We start from the raw sequence: 15,459 nt of genomic DNA, 5'->3' as shown, positions 1-15,459 counted from the left end.
CGCAGATCTCCAAACCGACCTCTCCGCGGGGACACCCACCGCGCCCGCCGCCCCCCCCGGGCCCCTGCGCGGCGGGACCGGCCCTAATCCCTCTGCAAACAGCCCCGGCGTGGCCCTCTCCGCCTTATCTGCCTCCCCCCGCCCCGGTAAACAGCCCCTCCGGCCGGGCACAGCCGCGCCGGACCCCGGCCGCGCACCCGACGCGCCCCGACGGCGGGGTCTGCGCCTCCGCCGTGGGCGCGGGGGCTGCGGGCGGGACCCCCCCACCCCCGGTCGGGGCGGCTGCGGGCAGGGCGGGGGGCGGGGGGGAGGGCGACGGCAGGGAGCGACTCACCCGCGCTGGAGGTCGCCACTCGGGGCCTCGCCGCCGGCCCGCCGCCCGCAGCTCTCCGCCGGCCGCCCCGTCGGCGCTGCGCGGCTTTGCGCGGCGGGGCGCGGAGCGGCGGGCGGGGCGCGCCCCACCTCGATCCGCTCTCCAGGATCTGTCGTAAGACGGCGGCCGCCGAGCTCCCCCGGCCGCTCCACCCCCCCGGCCCGCCGCCCCCGCCGAGGGGGCCCTCTGCCGCCGCCCCCCCGCCCCGGGGCTCCGGCCGCTCCCCGCTCCGCCGAGGTGGCTCCGCGCTGTCCCCGCACCGGCGGCGGCCGCTCCCCGGCCGCGGCGCAGCCAGGGCTGACCCGGTATGCGGAAAGGAGCCGGGGGTGGGATTTCGAGCACTTTTCTCTGTCATTGGTTAATATTTTATTCTGTTGACATGTTTTCTTACTGCCGATGCTTCCGACACCTTCTTCTTCCCCCCCCCCCCCTTTTTTTTTCCCTTCTTCCCTTCCTCCCTCCCTCCGCGACCCTCCCGCCCCCCCGCGCCCCGGAGCTTGGCCGGAGCTGTCAAAACCACGCCTATGCAGATCCACAATTGGTCTGAAACGCGTAAAATCAGCAATCAAGGGGGCTTGGCTCATTAGCGGGCGGATCAGAGCAGGAAGGACATGTGAGATAGTCACAGTTTTACAGAGATCAGGACAAGATCTAACCGTTTCCACTCCGGCTCCTTTAGCCATGAGCAGCCCTCGCCCCAGCGCCGTCCGCGGAGCGCCCAGCCGGGCCGGCCCCGCCGGGGCGCAGCCAGGGCCCGCGGGGGTGTGAGGGCCAGGGCGGCCGCCCCTGCCCCGCCGCTCCGCTCCGCGCCGCTCCGCGCAGCCCCGCGCCGGCTTTTGTTTCTATTTTAGTGTTGGGAAGGACTTCACCGGGAGGGCTCTCTCCCTCGCTCGCTCTCCCTCGCTGCAACAACAACAACAAAAAATAAGGACCTACTGTCTCCCCTCCGCAGACCGGGAGTCCCAGGAGCCGGGAACTGCCTCTCTATTTTTTTTCTTCTTCTTCTTCTTCTTCTTTTTTTTTTTTTTTTTTCCCCCCAGATCTAGCTCCGCTGTTTTTTCGGCGCCTTTTTTTTTTTTTTTTTTTTTTTTTGTGCGTGTGCTTTTTTTTGTGCGTGTTGTTGATTTTCCTTCCTCTTCCAGAGACTCGAGCGAGTTCGCTGGGCAGGAGAGAAAAAAGGAAAAAAAAAAAAAAAACAACAACAACAAACCAAAACGCGCACACGCATTTTTGTAAAGGGAATCCCTCTTTTTCTCCTGGATTTGTGGATGCACCGATGAGAGATCCAGCCTTCCCAGGGACTGCCATGGCTTACCACCCCTTCCACGCACCCCGGCCGGCCGACTTCCCCATGTCCGCTTTCCTCGCAGCCGCCCAGCCTTCCTTTTTCCCCGCTCTGGCTCTGCCTCCGGCGGCGCTGGCAAAGCCCATGCCGGACCCCGGGCTGGCCGGGGCGGCCGAGGCCGGGCTGCACGTCTCGGCCCTGGGACACCATCACCAGGCCGCCCATCTGCGCTCGCTCAAGAGCCTGGAGCCCGAGGAGGAGGTCGAAGACGACCCCAAAGTAACGTTGGAAGCCAAAGAGCTTTGGGACCAGTTTCACAAGCTGGGCACCGAGATGGTGATCACCAAGTCCGGGAGGTAAGAGCCGGCCCCGCGGAGCCCCGCGGAGCCCCGCGGAGCCCGCCCCGCACCTGCGCGGCCGCGCAGCGCCCTCGCCCCTCCGTTTCACCCCGCTTCCCCCGCTGCTCGCCAAATCCCCCACCATGAATTAACGCGGGAAGCTTCGATCCCTGGAGTTTTTCGGAGGTGTTTCCCCCCCCCGAGCTTTCCCCACACCGCCCCCCAATTATTACTTTTCCGAGCGCGATCCTAAATTAAATTTGTGCGCGCTAATTGAGCGCCCGTAATCCCCCGCTGCATTCGTTTACGCCGCTTCTCGCCGCTTCCTTCCCTCCTGCCAAACTTTCCCCGCGGCCGGGGTCGGCCCCGGCCCTGCCCGTGGCCCCGGTCCCGCGGGAGGGCAGCGCCGGGGCTGCCCGGGTGCTGGGCGAGCGGCTCGTCGGAGCGCAGGGAAACGGGGTGAAATCCGGGATGCGTTTTCCCCCCTTATTTCCCGGAATGGGATTTTTGAGCTTTTCCCCTGCTTTCTGCCCCCGGCGGGTGCAGCAGAGCGGGGTGAGCAGCAGCGGGACGCGAGAAAGGCTGGAAATCCTCAGTGAAGCTAAACTAAAAGATGGTGGTTTCGGAGCGGCAGCCGGGGCCGGGCGGTGCGGGGCGGTCGGCGGGGCCGCGGCCGTCGGGGGTCGGCGGCGGGCGGGTGGGCGCAGCCCTGTACCGCTCTGGGTCTCTCCGCAGGAGGATGTTCCCCCCGTTCAAGGTGCGGGTGAGCGGCCTGGACAAGAAGGCCAAGTACATTTTGCTGATGGATATAGTGGCGGCCGACGATTGCCGGTACAAGTTCCACAACTCCCGCTGGATGGTCGCCGGCAAGGCCGACCCGGAGATGCCCAAGCGCATGTACATCCACCCCGACAGCCCGGCCACCGGGGAGCAGTGGATGGCCAAACCTGTTGCCTTTCACAAGCTCAAGCTCACCAACAACATCTCGGACAAGCACGGCTTTGTAAGTGCGGCTGCGGGGCAGAGCGGAGCCCCCCGAGCCGGGACCCCCGCCCGAGCAGGGACCCCCGGAGAAGGAGTGGGGTTTGCCCGGTGCCGGGGCTGCCCGGCCCTGCTCTGCCCGGGGGCGGTCGGGGGGGAGCCGCTGGGCTTTAACGGCTTCTCCCCCCCGGCAGCAGCACGCTCGGGGCTGGGCTGGACGGCGGGGCCTTGCCGGGCCCTGCGGCGGCCTGGCTGTCCCGCAGCCCCCCGGCCCCTGCTCCTGCCCGGCACCGAGGGGCAGCTCCCCGCTGTCCTGGGGACGCCTCCCCCGGGGGGAAACAGGAGGGTTGGGCTGCGGGCAGCCGCGGGGTCCCCTTGGCTCCCGCATCCCCGGCCCTCCCGGCCTCCGCGGCCTGTCCTGCCGCCTTTCCCCGGCCCTCGGGGCTCTGCGGGGAGCGGGACTTGGGGAGGGGTGGATGTGCGGGGCCGAGGCCGTGCCGGGGGATGCAGCGAGGGCAGCCCCGACGGGGCGGCGGGGCCGCGGCCGGGCAGGTGCCGCCGGGGCTGTCGCTGCGGGCCGGGCCGGGGGGAGCGGGGCTGGAGGCGGCGGCACCTGCGCTGGGCTCCCGCGGCCGGGAGCGGGGCCGGAGCCCTTGGCAGCCGCGGCTCCGCACCGGCTGCTTCTGAAAGGCTCCCAAATGCCCCTATTTATTTCCTTATTGATCGTATCTGCATCACCTTGCGGAGGTTAAAAAAAAAAACAAAACCAAAAATAAAGACAAAACCCCAGCAACCCAAACAAAAAGAAGAAAAAAAAATAGAGAAGGAAAGAAAGAAAGCAAGCGAAGCGTGTGGGGAAATTGCAGAGATCCGCAGAAAGCGGGGTCAAAACGCGAGGGGAACGGGATCCTGCGGGAATGCACGGGGCGGGGGGAAATCACAGCGCACAAGCCGGCTATCCTTAGCCTCTGGACGTGCATTTAGGGCGGTAAAGGGGAGGTTCCCCGTCCGGCGTTGGCGGTAGGGGCATTAGCGGGGAGCCCCGGCCGGCGGTGCGGCGGCAGAGCCGCGGGGCAGCCCCGCTCCCGGCGCGGCGGGCCGGGCGCTCAGGTGGGGCGAGCAGCTCGGCACCTCCCGGGTGACTTTTCTCTCCCTTTTTATTGTTCTATTCTTTTAAGGCAGGAAAGAGCGTCTTTGTTAAATAATACATTGCAAGGTTATTTATAGACAGCAAGGTAAATCGATAGAGAGGGAGTATAAAAAATAGCATTTTTTGATACGGGGGGCGGGGGAAACTAGTTTAATACAGTGTTTTTAACGGTTCGCCTCCTTCAATTAAAGATTTCTGGTATCTGTCGTTGTCCGAAATCCGGACTGCGTTAAATCTGGCAGATGAGGTTTTAGCCAGTGCCCATCTGGTCAGAGAGGGATGATTTTTTTTTTTTAAAGGAATGCAGATTTGCACGCCTGAATGAGACTTTTTGCACCATTTTCATGATAAATCCCGTCTAGATGATATCAATATACTAGCGATCCGACAGTTCATCAGCAGGTGATTATTGCTGGGTTAAAAAAAAGGGGGGGATTTTTTTTTTTTATTGCCTTCTAAAACGAAATGAAGTGATAATTATTTAGCCATTTGGCCGACGTTATTTGACAATAATTACTCAAGCTTTCGCCGTTCCCCTACCAATTCCGGGCGGTGAATACTGCATTTCAGCCCGACCACAGCAGGTTGGGGGATTATTTCATCGCTCTCGGGCAGAAAAACGTTGCCGGTGCGGACAGCGACGGGCAGGGGTCGGAGCGGCCCCCGGGGCGCGGCTCGGGGGGTTCCGCCGCTGCCGAAAATCCTCAGCCAAATCGCGGGGAATTCGGGTTTTTAAACAAACAAACAAAAAAAAAAACCAAAAACAAAACAAACCACACAAACGAGAGGGTAGAGAATGGCTTTGAGTGTTGGCGAGGCTTTCAGACACCTGGTTTGGAAAAAAAAAATATGTCTGTTCCTTCTGCAGCGTTGTTCCGAGACATAAATTTAACATGGCTCATGGTGAAACGCTCCTTTCACGTCGCAGGCGCTGGCTGGGGCTGGCACGGGTTTCTGCCGCCACCGACACAAATCGAGAGGCTTTTTAACATTATTTTTTTGTGGTGGTGAGGTGGAGTATTTTTTTTTAAAGGACGGAAATATGAAAAGCGGCGAGAAATGTGTCGAAAACTCGCCTCGCGTTTGCAGGGTCGTAATAAAACGGGGAGATCCCTTTTGCTGCTTTATTGCCGTGCTTAACACCCGCAAAGATGCTGCTGTGCCTACCTTCCCCTGACCTCCTTACTTGGGGGCAGATTGTGCAACGGCACCAACCAAAAAAAGCAATCTCCCTCTTTGGCATCCGCCGACATTCCTTCCTTGCGGTGAATTTGGGGGTTTTTTTCGGTTGTTTTCGGGAGAAAAGGGATTTTTTTAGGGAGGTAGCTAGGCGCGCGTGTAACGTGGACCGTGAGGCTGATGGCAGCCGCGGGCTGTGCTCTCTCGCCCACGCAGACCATCCTGAACTCCATGCACAAGTACCAGCCCAGGTTCCACATAGTCCGGGCCAACGACATCCTCAAGCTGCCCTACAGCACCTTCCGCACCTACGTGTTCCCCGAGACCGACTTCATCGCCGTCACTGCCTACCAGAACGACAAGGTACGGCCGGGCAGCCCCTGCCCTCCTGCCCTGTCCCCTGTCCCCTGCTCTCACCCCTTACCCCTTAGTAGGGTGTAGTTGTGTATACGCGTGTGCGTGAGGACATTTTGGGGGAGAGCGGCCGAAAGGCAGCAACAGGAGAAAGGTTAAACCCCAAGCCCTCAGAGCAGGAGGTGCCCTTTATACTTCTACTATTATTATTGCTATTGCTAATACTAATGCTATTGCTAATGCTATTATTACTATTTCTATTATTACTATTATTCATTTCCTCCTGGACTTTGTCGCACCTTTTCTGGGCCGCGGGAGCCTTTGCTGCAGGCCCAGGCTGCAGAAGGCAGCACCGTGGCCTGGGCGGCCTCACGGAGAAGGTGCTCTGGGCTCAGGAGGAGCCAAAAAAATAGAGCCAGATAAGCTAATTTTAGTTGCTTTCGTGATTTAGCAAGTGTCGCCCTGTGAGCAGCGGAGCCAGGAGAGCTCGGTGGGGAGCGGAGAGCCTCCGCCGGCCCCCTCCAAGGGTTGTGTGTGTGTGTGTTTTAACCCAAAAGCTGACCCCCACCTCCACCCCTGGCTGCTGATGCTAATTGACAGCTCTGTCTGAGGGTCCTGGTGGGCTTGTTTCCCTCGTAAAGTTTATGGCGAAGAGTCACAATCGATTAAAGAGCACTTTGTCTGCTGGCCCGCCGCAAGCTGCGCGGGGCGGCCGCCGGCCGGTGGGCTCCGTCGGGCGGCGGCGGGCGGGGGATGCTGCGGGCCGGGGCGGCCGGGCGGGGGTTGCAGCAGGGCCGGGCAGCCGTGGCTTTTTCCAGCGCCCCTCTCGGGGCCGTATTTCAGAGCCATGCATTATTGAGCGCCCTAATGTCGCCGGCCCCAGAAGCCCGTGGCGGGGAGGGATAAGAATAGCTTTTAACCAGCGCCGCGCGGCTCAGTCGCCATCTTCCCTCCGGGGGGCCGTGAAAAATAACTTCCTATCATTAAGACTCTATTAATAATTCAAGCCTAAACCTCAGCATCATTTTTAATAAAGCATGCGGTGTGTTAAAGCGGGGCCGCGGCGCGTTTCGCAGCCTGCGCAGCGCACCCCGGGCTCCCCGACGGCGGCGGGGGGGCGGCAGGGCCTCACGTCGCCTCCTTTCTCCATCTCCCCCCCCCCCCGCAGATCACCCAGCTGAAAATCGATAACAACCCCTTCGCCAAGGGCTTTCGGGACACGGGCAATGGCCGGCGGGAGAAAAGGTAAGGGATGTCCCCCGTGTGCGTGTGTCCCCCCCCCCCCGCTCCGCCCCCGCGCAGCCGCCGCTCCGCGCCCGCGGAGGCCCGGGCGCTGCCCGACGCTGCCTCTCGCCCGGTAGGAAGCAGCTCTCGCTGCCGTCCCTGCGGATGTACGAGGAGCCCTGCAAGCCCGACCGCGACGGCGGGGAGTCGGACGCCTCCTCCTGCGAGCCCTCGGCCGTGCGCGACGCCCTCCACTCCCCCGTGGGCGCCCTCCCCAGCCCCCTGCGCCTCAAGGGCAGCGGCAGAGGTAAAGGAGCAGCCGCGGTTCCTAAATTGCCCCCAACGTCGGGTTTCTGCTCCCTCGGGGCCGGATTTTTCGGGGCAGAGAGGCAAAGCAGCAGGGGAAAAAAAAAGATGGGGATGGGCACGAAGGAGCCCCAAGGGTTGAAAGGACAAGAACAGAGCAAACGCGAATGGCATTCAGGGTTTGCAACGCTTTCCTGTTTATACGTTAGTCTAAACAAGAAGAAATGGCAAGGCAGCCCGTGTGCTAGAGGCATTTGCCCAGCTCCTCGCTGGTGCGTGCCCTGCCTTTCATGGCTAGCTCACACTCCCCTGGAAGGAAAAAAAAAAAAAAGAATTAATACATTTGAAAGGGGAAAAAATGCTGTAACTCCAGAGCTTCAAGCTAGTAAATGAAAATAAACTAGCAGTTCCCACGTTGCAGTTTTTAGATGCTGGGTTTTGTCTTGCCGCACTATCAATCTGCTCTTTAAACTTTCCACCAGCCCGATTCCCTGCAAACCTTCATCAAATCTGCAGCCCCCCCGCCCCGAGCTGGTGGGAGGGTTTATTACACCCCTCTCCTCTTTCAAAGGCTTCCCCGAATATTCGCCCCAGCCTGCAGAGCTTCACCTAACCCGCACCAAAATGTTTTTTTCGTTTAGCGGGAGCCGGTCAGGCAGGGACTCTGCTCCCCTCGCCCTCGCCGTCCCCTCGCCTCTCGTCCCGCTTTCTCTTCTGAGAGCTCGATGGGGTTTTTTAAATTAAAGCCCCTTTTAGGAAAGTCTGTACCATACCTCTTGCCTTAAAACTGCCTCTTTAAGCTGCCTCAACCTGCACATTTGGAATAAATCCACGGTGCTGTTGATCAGCTCCATGTAATTAAATATATACAGGACCATTTCCTCCAGTGCTGTCCACCCGCCCGCGCTCTCTTCATCTCCTGCTCCACAGCCCGCTTTGAGTTTGCAGCTAACGAGAGCGATGCTGTAATAGATTTTGGTCCTCCATCAAACATATTTTTCCTGTTTGGCAGAGCAACAGGACTGCTGTCGTTAATCCCCTTTCCCCAGAGCAGCTGCAGCACGAGGGTCCGTTTCTGCCCCCCAAATGAGGTTCTCCCATTAATAACGGTCGGGACTTTGGCATCACAAGCTCTCCCCGACACCAGGGCTGTCACGAGTGACCCGCTCCTCGCCTCCCCAGGGTGCTTCTGCTCTGACCCTCTGTCCCTCCATCCCCTTGCAGAGGAGAAGCCGGGGGCCGACAGCGATGCGGAGGTGGAGAAGGTGCCCGAGGAGCAGCCGGTGGCAGCGGCCAGCCCCGGCAGGGAGGATGTGACGCCGCGCAGCAGCCCCCGGTGCCCGGAGGAGAGGAGCAAGGAGAGGCGCAGCCCGGAGAAGGTCAAGGATGGTGCGTCCTCCCGGGAGGGTCCCGGCGAGGGCCTGTTCGGCTCACGGGGCCTGGAAAAGGATAAGGTGGAAGGACGGAGGAAAGAGCCGGACCCTGGCAAGAAGGATGCGGAGGGCGGTGGGCTGGGCAAGGAGGCCTTTGCCCCACTGATGGTGCACACGGACAGCCCCCCGCACCTGAGCGCCGGGCACCTGCAGAGCCTGGCGCTCTCCGGCCTCCACGGGCAGCAGTTCTTCAGCCCCTTGGGCGCCGGGCAGCCCCTCTTCATCCACCCGGGACAGTTCGCCATGGCCCCCGGCGCCTTCTCTGCCATGGGCATGGGACATTTGCTGGCCTCGGTGACCGGTGGGGGCAGCCTGGAGAACGGAGCCCTCTCGTCCGCCCCGGGCACGGCAGGGACGGCCACCCCCTTCCCTTTCCACCTCTCCCAGCACATGCTGGCCTCTCAGGTAAGCCCCCGCACCCACCCCGCGTCCCTGTCCCCATCCTCACTGTCCGGCCGGGCCCTGGGGCCTCCTCTCCGTGTCCTTCCCCAAAGCCCCCTGAATGCGCAGAGTGCTCTGGGGGCCCAGGTCAGGCCCAGCTGGCCTCCCCCCCGGTGTGGGGACATGTGGGGCGGCCCCAGCGCAGGTCAGGAGCTGTTGGTGCCCCCAGCCTCCCCCGTGCCCCCCTGCAGCCCATGGGGACAAGGCGGTGACGCTCCCCTGCACCCCTGACGTGCTGCCTGGTGCAGCACGGGCAGGACATGGGGGACATTTTGAAGGTTGGCTCCAGGGCTGATTTGAGGAGGAATCTTGATTTTTTTGCAGCTGATACGGTTCCCCCATAGGTAAGGGCAGAGTCAAGAGCCGTGGCCCTGCGTAACCTGGCTGTCCCATCCAGGAGCCCCCCGTTTCCCTGCCATCCCCAAAATGACTCCCCAAATGCCTGCACTTGTGTTGCCTTTGCCAGCCCCTGTGATGAAATGCATAAAGATGTCTTTGAACTCCCCTAATTTATCGATCCTACGTAACAGTGCATTTTAATGTGGTTAAAGGTCTGTGATGCTGCACAGACAGGGACACGCCGTGTGCGGGGAGGTGCAGGGACAGGGACGGAGCAGGTCCTGGAGAGGGGTTTGTGCCTGGTGGCACCAGCCCGGGTTGGTGTGGGGCAGATGGGGCTCCCCAGCTGTACCCCCTCCCTCAGCCCATCCCACAGGGGTATCCCTGTGCTGTGTTTTTAGGATTACACCAGGCTGTCTGGCTTTGCCTCAGCTTTCTTGGGGGAACACAGCTCGGGGGCAGGCAGGAGGGGGGATGGAGCGGAGCACTGCATGGCTCTCACCCCTCTCTCTCTCTCTCTCTCCACAGGGAATCCCGATGCCCACCTTCGGCGGACTCTTCCCCTACCCCTACACCTACATGGCGGCAGCCGCGGCAGCCGCCTCGGCCATGCCGGCCACCAGCGCAGCGGCTGCCGGGCCGCTCTCCCGCAACCCCTTCCTGGGCAGCAGCCGTCCCCGCCTGCGCTTCAGCCCCTACCAGCTCCCGGTCACCATTCCTCCCAGCACCAACCTGCTGACCACTGGCCTACCCGCCAGCCTCAACCCCGGCTCCGAGGGCTCCAAGGCCGGCAGCAGCCGGGAATCCAGCCCCGTCCCCGAGGTGCCCCTGCACAAGGGGGGCAGCCAGCGCCCCGCCGCCTCCCCCAAGGGCTCCCTGAAGGAGTCCCTCAACGAACTGCAAAACATCCAGAGACTGGTGAGCGGGCTGGAGAGCCAGCGGGAGCTGTCACCTGGCAGGGAGTCCCCCAAGTGACCGACGGGGCGGGCAGCGAGCCCTCCCGGCGGGGCGGAGAAGCACTGGTATTTTGTACAGCACAGTATAAATATTTATTGCGGAGCGAGGGGTGGGAGCGGACGGGGAATGGGGGGCTGGAGCAGAGGGATGGAGCCCCGCCGGCCAAACGGACCCACTGCCCCAGAGCCAGGAACGAGAGGTGGGAGCGCAGGGCTCGCCCGTCCCCCCGGCTGTGGGGCTGGGACCGGCTCCCCCGGCCCCTCCGCTGCCCCGCTCCGGGCACTGGGCAGCTCCGGGGGGCAATGAGGCGGTGCGGAGGCACCCGATGGATGGGGCGGCCCCGACCCCCGGCCCCAGCCCCGGCCCCAGGGAGGTGAGCAGGGCCGAAACCTCATCTGTGCAAGGGGAGGGGGGGAGGAAAAAATAGTTTAAAAAATAAAAAAAAAAAAAAGAAGAAACGAAACATGGGAAATGAACCGCCTTGGCAGCCGCCGCCGTGCAGAGCTGGTACGGCGGGGGCAGCCCCGCAGGTACCCGGGCAGATATTTATGAAATAAATGGTAATTTGTGTAAATAAGCTATAAGGATCCCAGAATATGCAAATTGGTATTAATTTATTCAGAGTTGTACATTGGTGTGTACATAATATTTAGAGTTTAACTCATCGCATTTAAGTTCTTTGTTTTGTTTTTTTTTTTTTTTTCATTTTACATGAACATATATATTGTAAATGAAAACTATTTAGCTCTTTGTGATTGAAGGAGATACCGGTTTCTTTAACTGTGTTTTAAAATATTGTTTATCCCGCCTGTTCTCTAGGACAATCATGTGCCACCGGTAAAACAGTTTTTGGAGTCATTGAAACTAAGAGTTCAATTCTCTAATGGACTTTTGCAAGCAAAAAAAAAAAAAAAAGAATCCAAATCGTAACTAAAATATCGCTACAGTGCGGGGTATAGAGAATGCAGGAATAAACCTCAGGTTTTTATTTTTCACTCCAGAACAAAAAAAAAAAAGTATAATAAATTTAAATATCACAGGACTGTGCTCTATATTTGTTTCAAAATAAAAGGATACATGATTTGCAACGTGCTGGTTACTCGGGTATCTGTCTGTTCAGTTTTGATGAATTCTCACATCTTTCAATAAAAAAACTACTCAGAGAAGTCCTGCCGGCTCCCGCCTGTTTCATTCCCTCCGCCTTCCCGCGGCCGCACCGCCCCGTCGGGGCCGCCGCTCCTCCGCAGGTGCGCAGCGCTGCGCGGGCGGCCCGGCCCAGGCGGGGGCTCGGTTCCCCGCGGCGGCGGAAGGGGCTGCGCATCCCCGGCGGCTTCCCCGATGGGGAAAGATGAAAATCCGCCGAGGTGCACGGCCACCCGCCCCGGGGCCGGGGCACCGCCGCCGGTGCTGCCCGTCGGGGGGTTCCTGCCTTCAGGGCCTTTGCCCCCCCCACAAGCCGCCCCACCGCGGGGGGGGTGGGGGGATGGGTGTCGGCGCACCTGCGCAGGTGCGCAGGGTGGGGCGCGGAGGCGTCCGCGGGTGCGCTAGCGAGCGCGCACCGGGATCCCCCCCGGGGCGGCGGGGAGGATGCGGAGCCTGGACCCTCCGCGGCCGCGAGCCTGCCCGCACCCTGCTCGGGGCGCAGCGGGACGGCCCGGGGGTGCGCGGCGGTGCCGCCCCGGGAGGGCAGGGCCCGGGCACGCCCGTACCGCCCCGCCGTGCTGCGGGATGCGCACCGGTACCGGCGGGGACGGGAGGCGCTCAGGTACACCGGTACCGGCGGGGATTGGGGTGCGCTGCTCACGCCGGCACCGACGGGGAAGGGATGACCCGGGCGGAGCGGCACCGTCGGGGATGGGGAAGGGGTGACCCGGGCACGCCGGTACCGTCGGGGATGGGGCTGTGGGTCCCCACGCCTCCCCCCGCGCTCGGAGCCGCTCGGGGCGTTGCGGGGCGCGGCCGAGGAGGACGCAAACAGCCCTTTTCCTCACCAATTACCCTTCTCCCGTCCCGGGGAAGATTTACGAGCCCGGTTGCGGGGCGGGGGGCGGGGGGCGCGGCCCCCCTCGGGCGCCGAGGCGAAGCGCCGGGCGCAGGGCGCCCTCTGCTGGTGCCGCCGCGCACCCGCCGCCGCCTGGCCCCGACGGGGCGGGTCCGCGGCTCCGCCCCGGGCTCCCCCGAGCCCCCGCCCCAGCGCTCCGGGGGGCTGCGGGCAGGGAAGGGGCTACGGACCGCTCCCCCCTCCCCGCCCCGTCGCGGCAGTGTCTGAGGGGAGATGCTGGGGCTGCGCTCCCCGACGGCGGGAGAGGAGCCGCTGTGCCTCACCGTTTCCGCCGGCGGGGGGGACCGGCAGGGTGGGAACCGCTTAAACAGGAGGAGGGAAGTGTAGTTACTAAAATTAGGCTGGCAGGATTATTTCCGAATAAACATCACTCAGGATGAGCAACAATTTAATGGGCTCTATTTTTAGTGAGGGGGAGTACGGCGTGTGCCGGTGCGGGGGCACCCCAGCCCTTTCCACCACCCTGCCAACCATGCTGGGTTTAGGACAAGCTGGCTGGGGCGAGCATAGTGGGGAGATGGTGACGGTGCTGCTGAATGCAGCCAGCACCAGGGGAGCCTCGTGCCAGGTTCCTGCTATTTTGGTGGGCTGGGGACAGCCGTGCCGTCCCGCCTGGGCTGGGGGACAGAGGAGGTTTAAATGTCACATCCTCCTCGGGGGCTGAGTGCTGGTGCTGGCGGGACATCCCAACCTGCCCGTTGAGCATGAAGATGCTCTTCACTGGGGAGGGAAAAATGTTCTCTGCAGAGGGTGGGTTCATGACAGTGACCTCGAGGGACAGTGCCCGCAGGCAGGGAGCGGGACCTGGCCCCCCCAGCTGGGGGGTGTGGGCAGCACGCGTTGCAGCAGGAGCCGAGCTACTCCAGGCCCACCATGGCCAAACCCAGGCTCTGAAAAACCCAATTCAAACAGCTTGATGAGCAGCTACCGATCAGTCACACACTGCACTGGGATTATTTTCCTCAGCTATGAAAAGGTGCTGGGAGGCCCCGTGGAGGCACACCCGGCACAGCCCCCCCATGGCCCTGCCACTCTGCACCCCACAGTGCACCCAACAAAACCCGGCTCAGCTGCACATGTGCTGTGGTCACTGCCGAGTCACGAAAATAAAGCGCTGGGTGCTGCGGTGGCCTCCGTCTGGCAGAAGGTGTTGGTGTTTAACCAGCAGGTAACGCCTGCGCTGTCTCACCTACGCGGTGAGATCACCAAACACTGAGGATTGTGGTTGCTTTTGAATTTCTTCAGCTAAATGCACAAGGTGCTTGGCTAGATGCTAAAAATAGCACTCCTGCCCTGAGGGTTTCGTGGGCCTGGTGGACAAACCCCAGCTAACTTGGCTGCTGTGCAGCACAACGGTGCTGCTGGAACGGCTCCACGGGCGGGTGTTTGTGAACAGGAACGCGGGCTCACGCCAGAGCATCTCGCAGCCCCACGCCAGAGCATCTCGCAGCCCCACGGAGGGGAACGCTGCCACAACTCCCATCCCTGCACAGGCCCACCGGTGGCTTCACAGGACCGCCGTCCCTTGCCCGGGCTGCAGGGCTGTGCTGCTGGCCCTGCGCCTGTGCGGTATTGCCTGTGCGGTATCCCGGTGCCACCCCGCACACCCCCGAGCACGTCGGGTCACTGGTGCGTGGCAGAAGGGGCGAGGGAGGTGGTGGGCCCTCGCTGGGTGTGCTTAGTTCCCAGCTGCTGGGGAGGGTGGGGAAATAATACTTTTTGTCACTGCTGTGCGGGGTTTATAGGAGCTGACCACTGCACACCCCAGGGGAAACGCAGGTGGGGCAGCACCCCGAGAACGATGCCGTGAAGCAGGGTCCTGCCCCGCACCGGGAGCTCCCGCAGCCCCGGGGCGGGGGGGTCCCCGGACCCGTCGGTGCCACACGCAGGGTCACATCCTCCACTGCAACACTTCAACGAGCATTTGCCAGCCCCGGCCGTGCGAGCACGGGGTGCGGCCGTCGGGGAAGGGGAAGGGGAGCCCCGGCCTCGGGGCAGCGGGGCGGGCAGCGGGGCGGGCAGCTCTTTGTGCCGGGCTGGCGCCTGCCTGCCGCCGCGCTGCCTCCGCGCCCGGGATAAAGCGGAGCGGGCCGAGCCCCCGGCTGCGGCTCCCAATTAGGGCCCCGCCGGCGCTGCCCCCCGCGGCGAGCAGGGCGGGGGGACGGGGGGGACCGGGCGCGGTCACGGCCTCGGAGCCCCAATGACCCGCGGGGCCGCCGCTCTGTCTGCCGCCCCCGAGCGCGGAAACCTAGACAAAGCGCAGCGCCGGGGGCCTCCGCGGAGCGCTGCCTCCTCCGCCCCCGCCTCGCTTAGCGCTGCGCACCCGCGCAAGGCACCTGCGCACCCCGCCGCACCTGCGCGCTCGGGGCGGGACGCGCAGCCGCGGTGGCAGCCCCTCACCTGCGGCCGGGCGTGATTTATGGGGGTGCGCGGGGCGCGCACTCGCTGCGTGCTGCTGCCGCTAGCCCGGGTGAGGCTGGCGGGTCGCCGCGGGGCTGCTGTTAGCCCACTCTTCCCTCCCGCCCCCTTAGTGGGGCTGAGCCCCGGTGTGGAGTACTGCTTGTCTCTGCAGCCTGCTCGGGTGAGCCCCCCTGCCCGCGCCAGGGCTCTTCCCCCGGGGGAGCCCCGGAGCCTCTGCCCCGGTCCTTCCTCCGGACACCGGCGTCCCCCTCAGGCGGTTCTGGCCCGTTGCCCCGCGGGGGCACAGCCCTTGCACGGTCTGGGGGGGCGGGAAGGACGAAGCAGCCGTCCAGGCTGTTCCCTGCCACGAGGTTCCCAGAGCCGCTTTGATCTGTGCGGGTGCCTGGGGGGGTTAAAAACATTATCAGGAAAAAAGCAGCTGTTTATTGTGATGCAAAGCTGGTTCTTAGCCGCAGGCTCCATTCGCTCCGTCTTTGCTCTGAGGCAGGGTGGGAAAGGGGAAAGGGGAGTCTCTCGGTTTATTCCTGTTGTTTACAGCGGCGGGTGAGGGCGAGGGAGAGCCGGGCCCGTCGCCCCGCGGCGCCCGCCGGGCCCTTTCCCAGGCCTTCCCCGGAGC

At 62.8% G+C, this 15,459-nt stretch overlaps 1 protein-coding gene across 1 annotated transcript; it reads left to right on the top strand.

Moving 5' to 3' along the window:
• Positions 1-1,518: 1,518 nt before the first annotated feature.
• On the top strand, positions 1,519-11,462 carry TBX2 (T-box transcription factor 2). The gene is made up of 7 exons (XM_082328093.1): positions 1,519-2,014; positions 2,732-2,999; positions 5,523-5,669; positions 6,829-6,905; positions 7,022-7,191; positions 8,415-9,028; positions 9,932-11,462. The coding sequence occupies exons 1-7, from the start codon at positions 1,650-1,652 to the stop codon at positions 10,376-10,378; spliced, it is 2,088 nt and encodes a 695-aa protein (XP_082184219.1). The 5' UTR covers positions 1,519-1,649; the 3' UTR covers positions 10,379-11,462.
• The last annotated feature ends 3,997 nt before the right edge of the window (positions 11,463-15,459 follow it).

This window comes from Platalea leucorodia (genome assembly GCF_965183815.1).
Source record: "Platalea leucorodia genome assembly, chromosome: 16".
NCBI lineage: Eukaryota > Metazoa > Chordata > Aves > Pelecaniformes > Threskiornithidae > Platalea > Platalea leucorodia.
Note: the sequence above shows the minus strand (reverse complement) of the source record. Positions and strands in the feature narration are given on the sequence as shown.

Bases quoted from the DNA above. Each gene is read 5' to 3' on its own strand.
- TBX2 (XM_082328093.1), top strand. From the start codon at position 1,650: ATGAGAGATCCAGCCTTCCCAGGGACTGCCATGGCTTACCACCCCTTC. The intron at 2,015-2,731 runs GTAAGAGCCGGC...GTCTCTCCGCAG, and splicing joins GTGATCACCAAGTCCGGGAG to GAGGATGTTCCCCCCGTTCA. The intron at 9,029-9,931 runs GTAAGCCCCCGC...CTCTCTCCACAG, and splicing joins AGCACATGCTGGCCTCTCAG to GGAATCCCGATGCCCACCTT.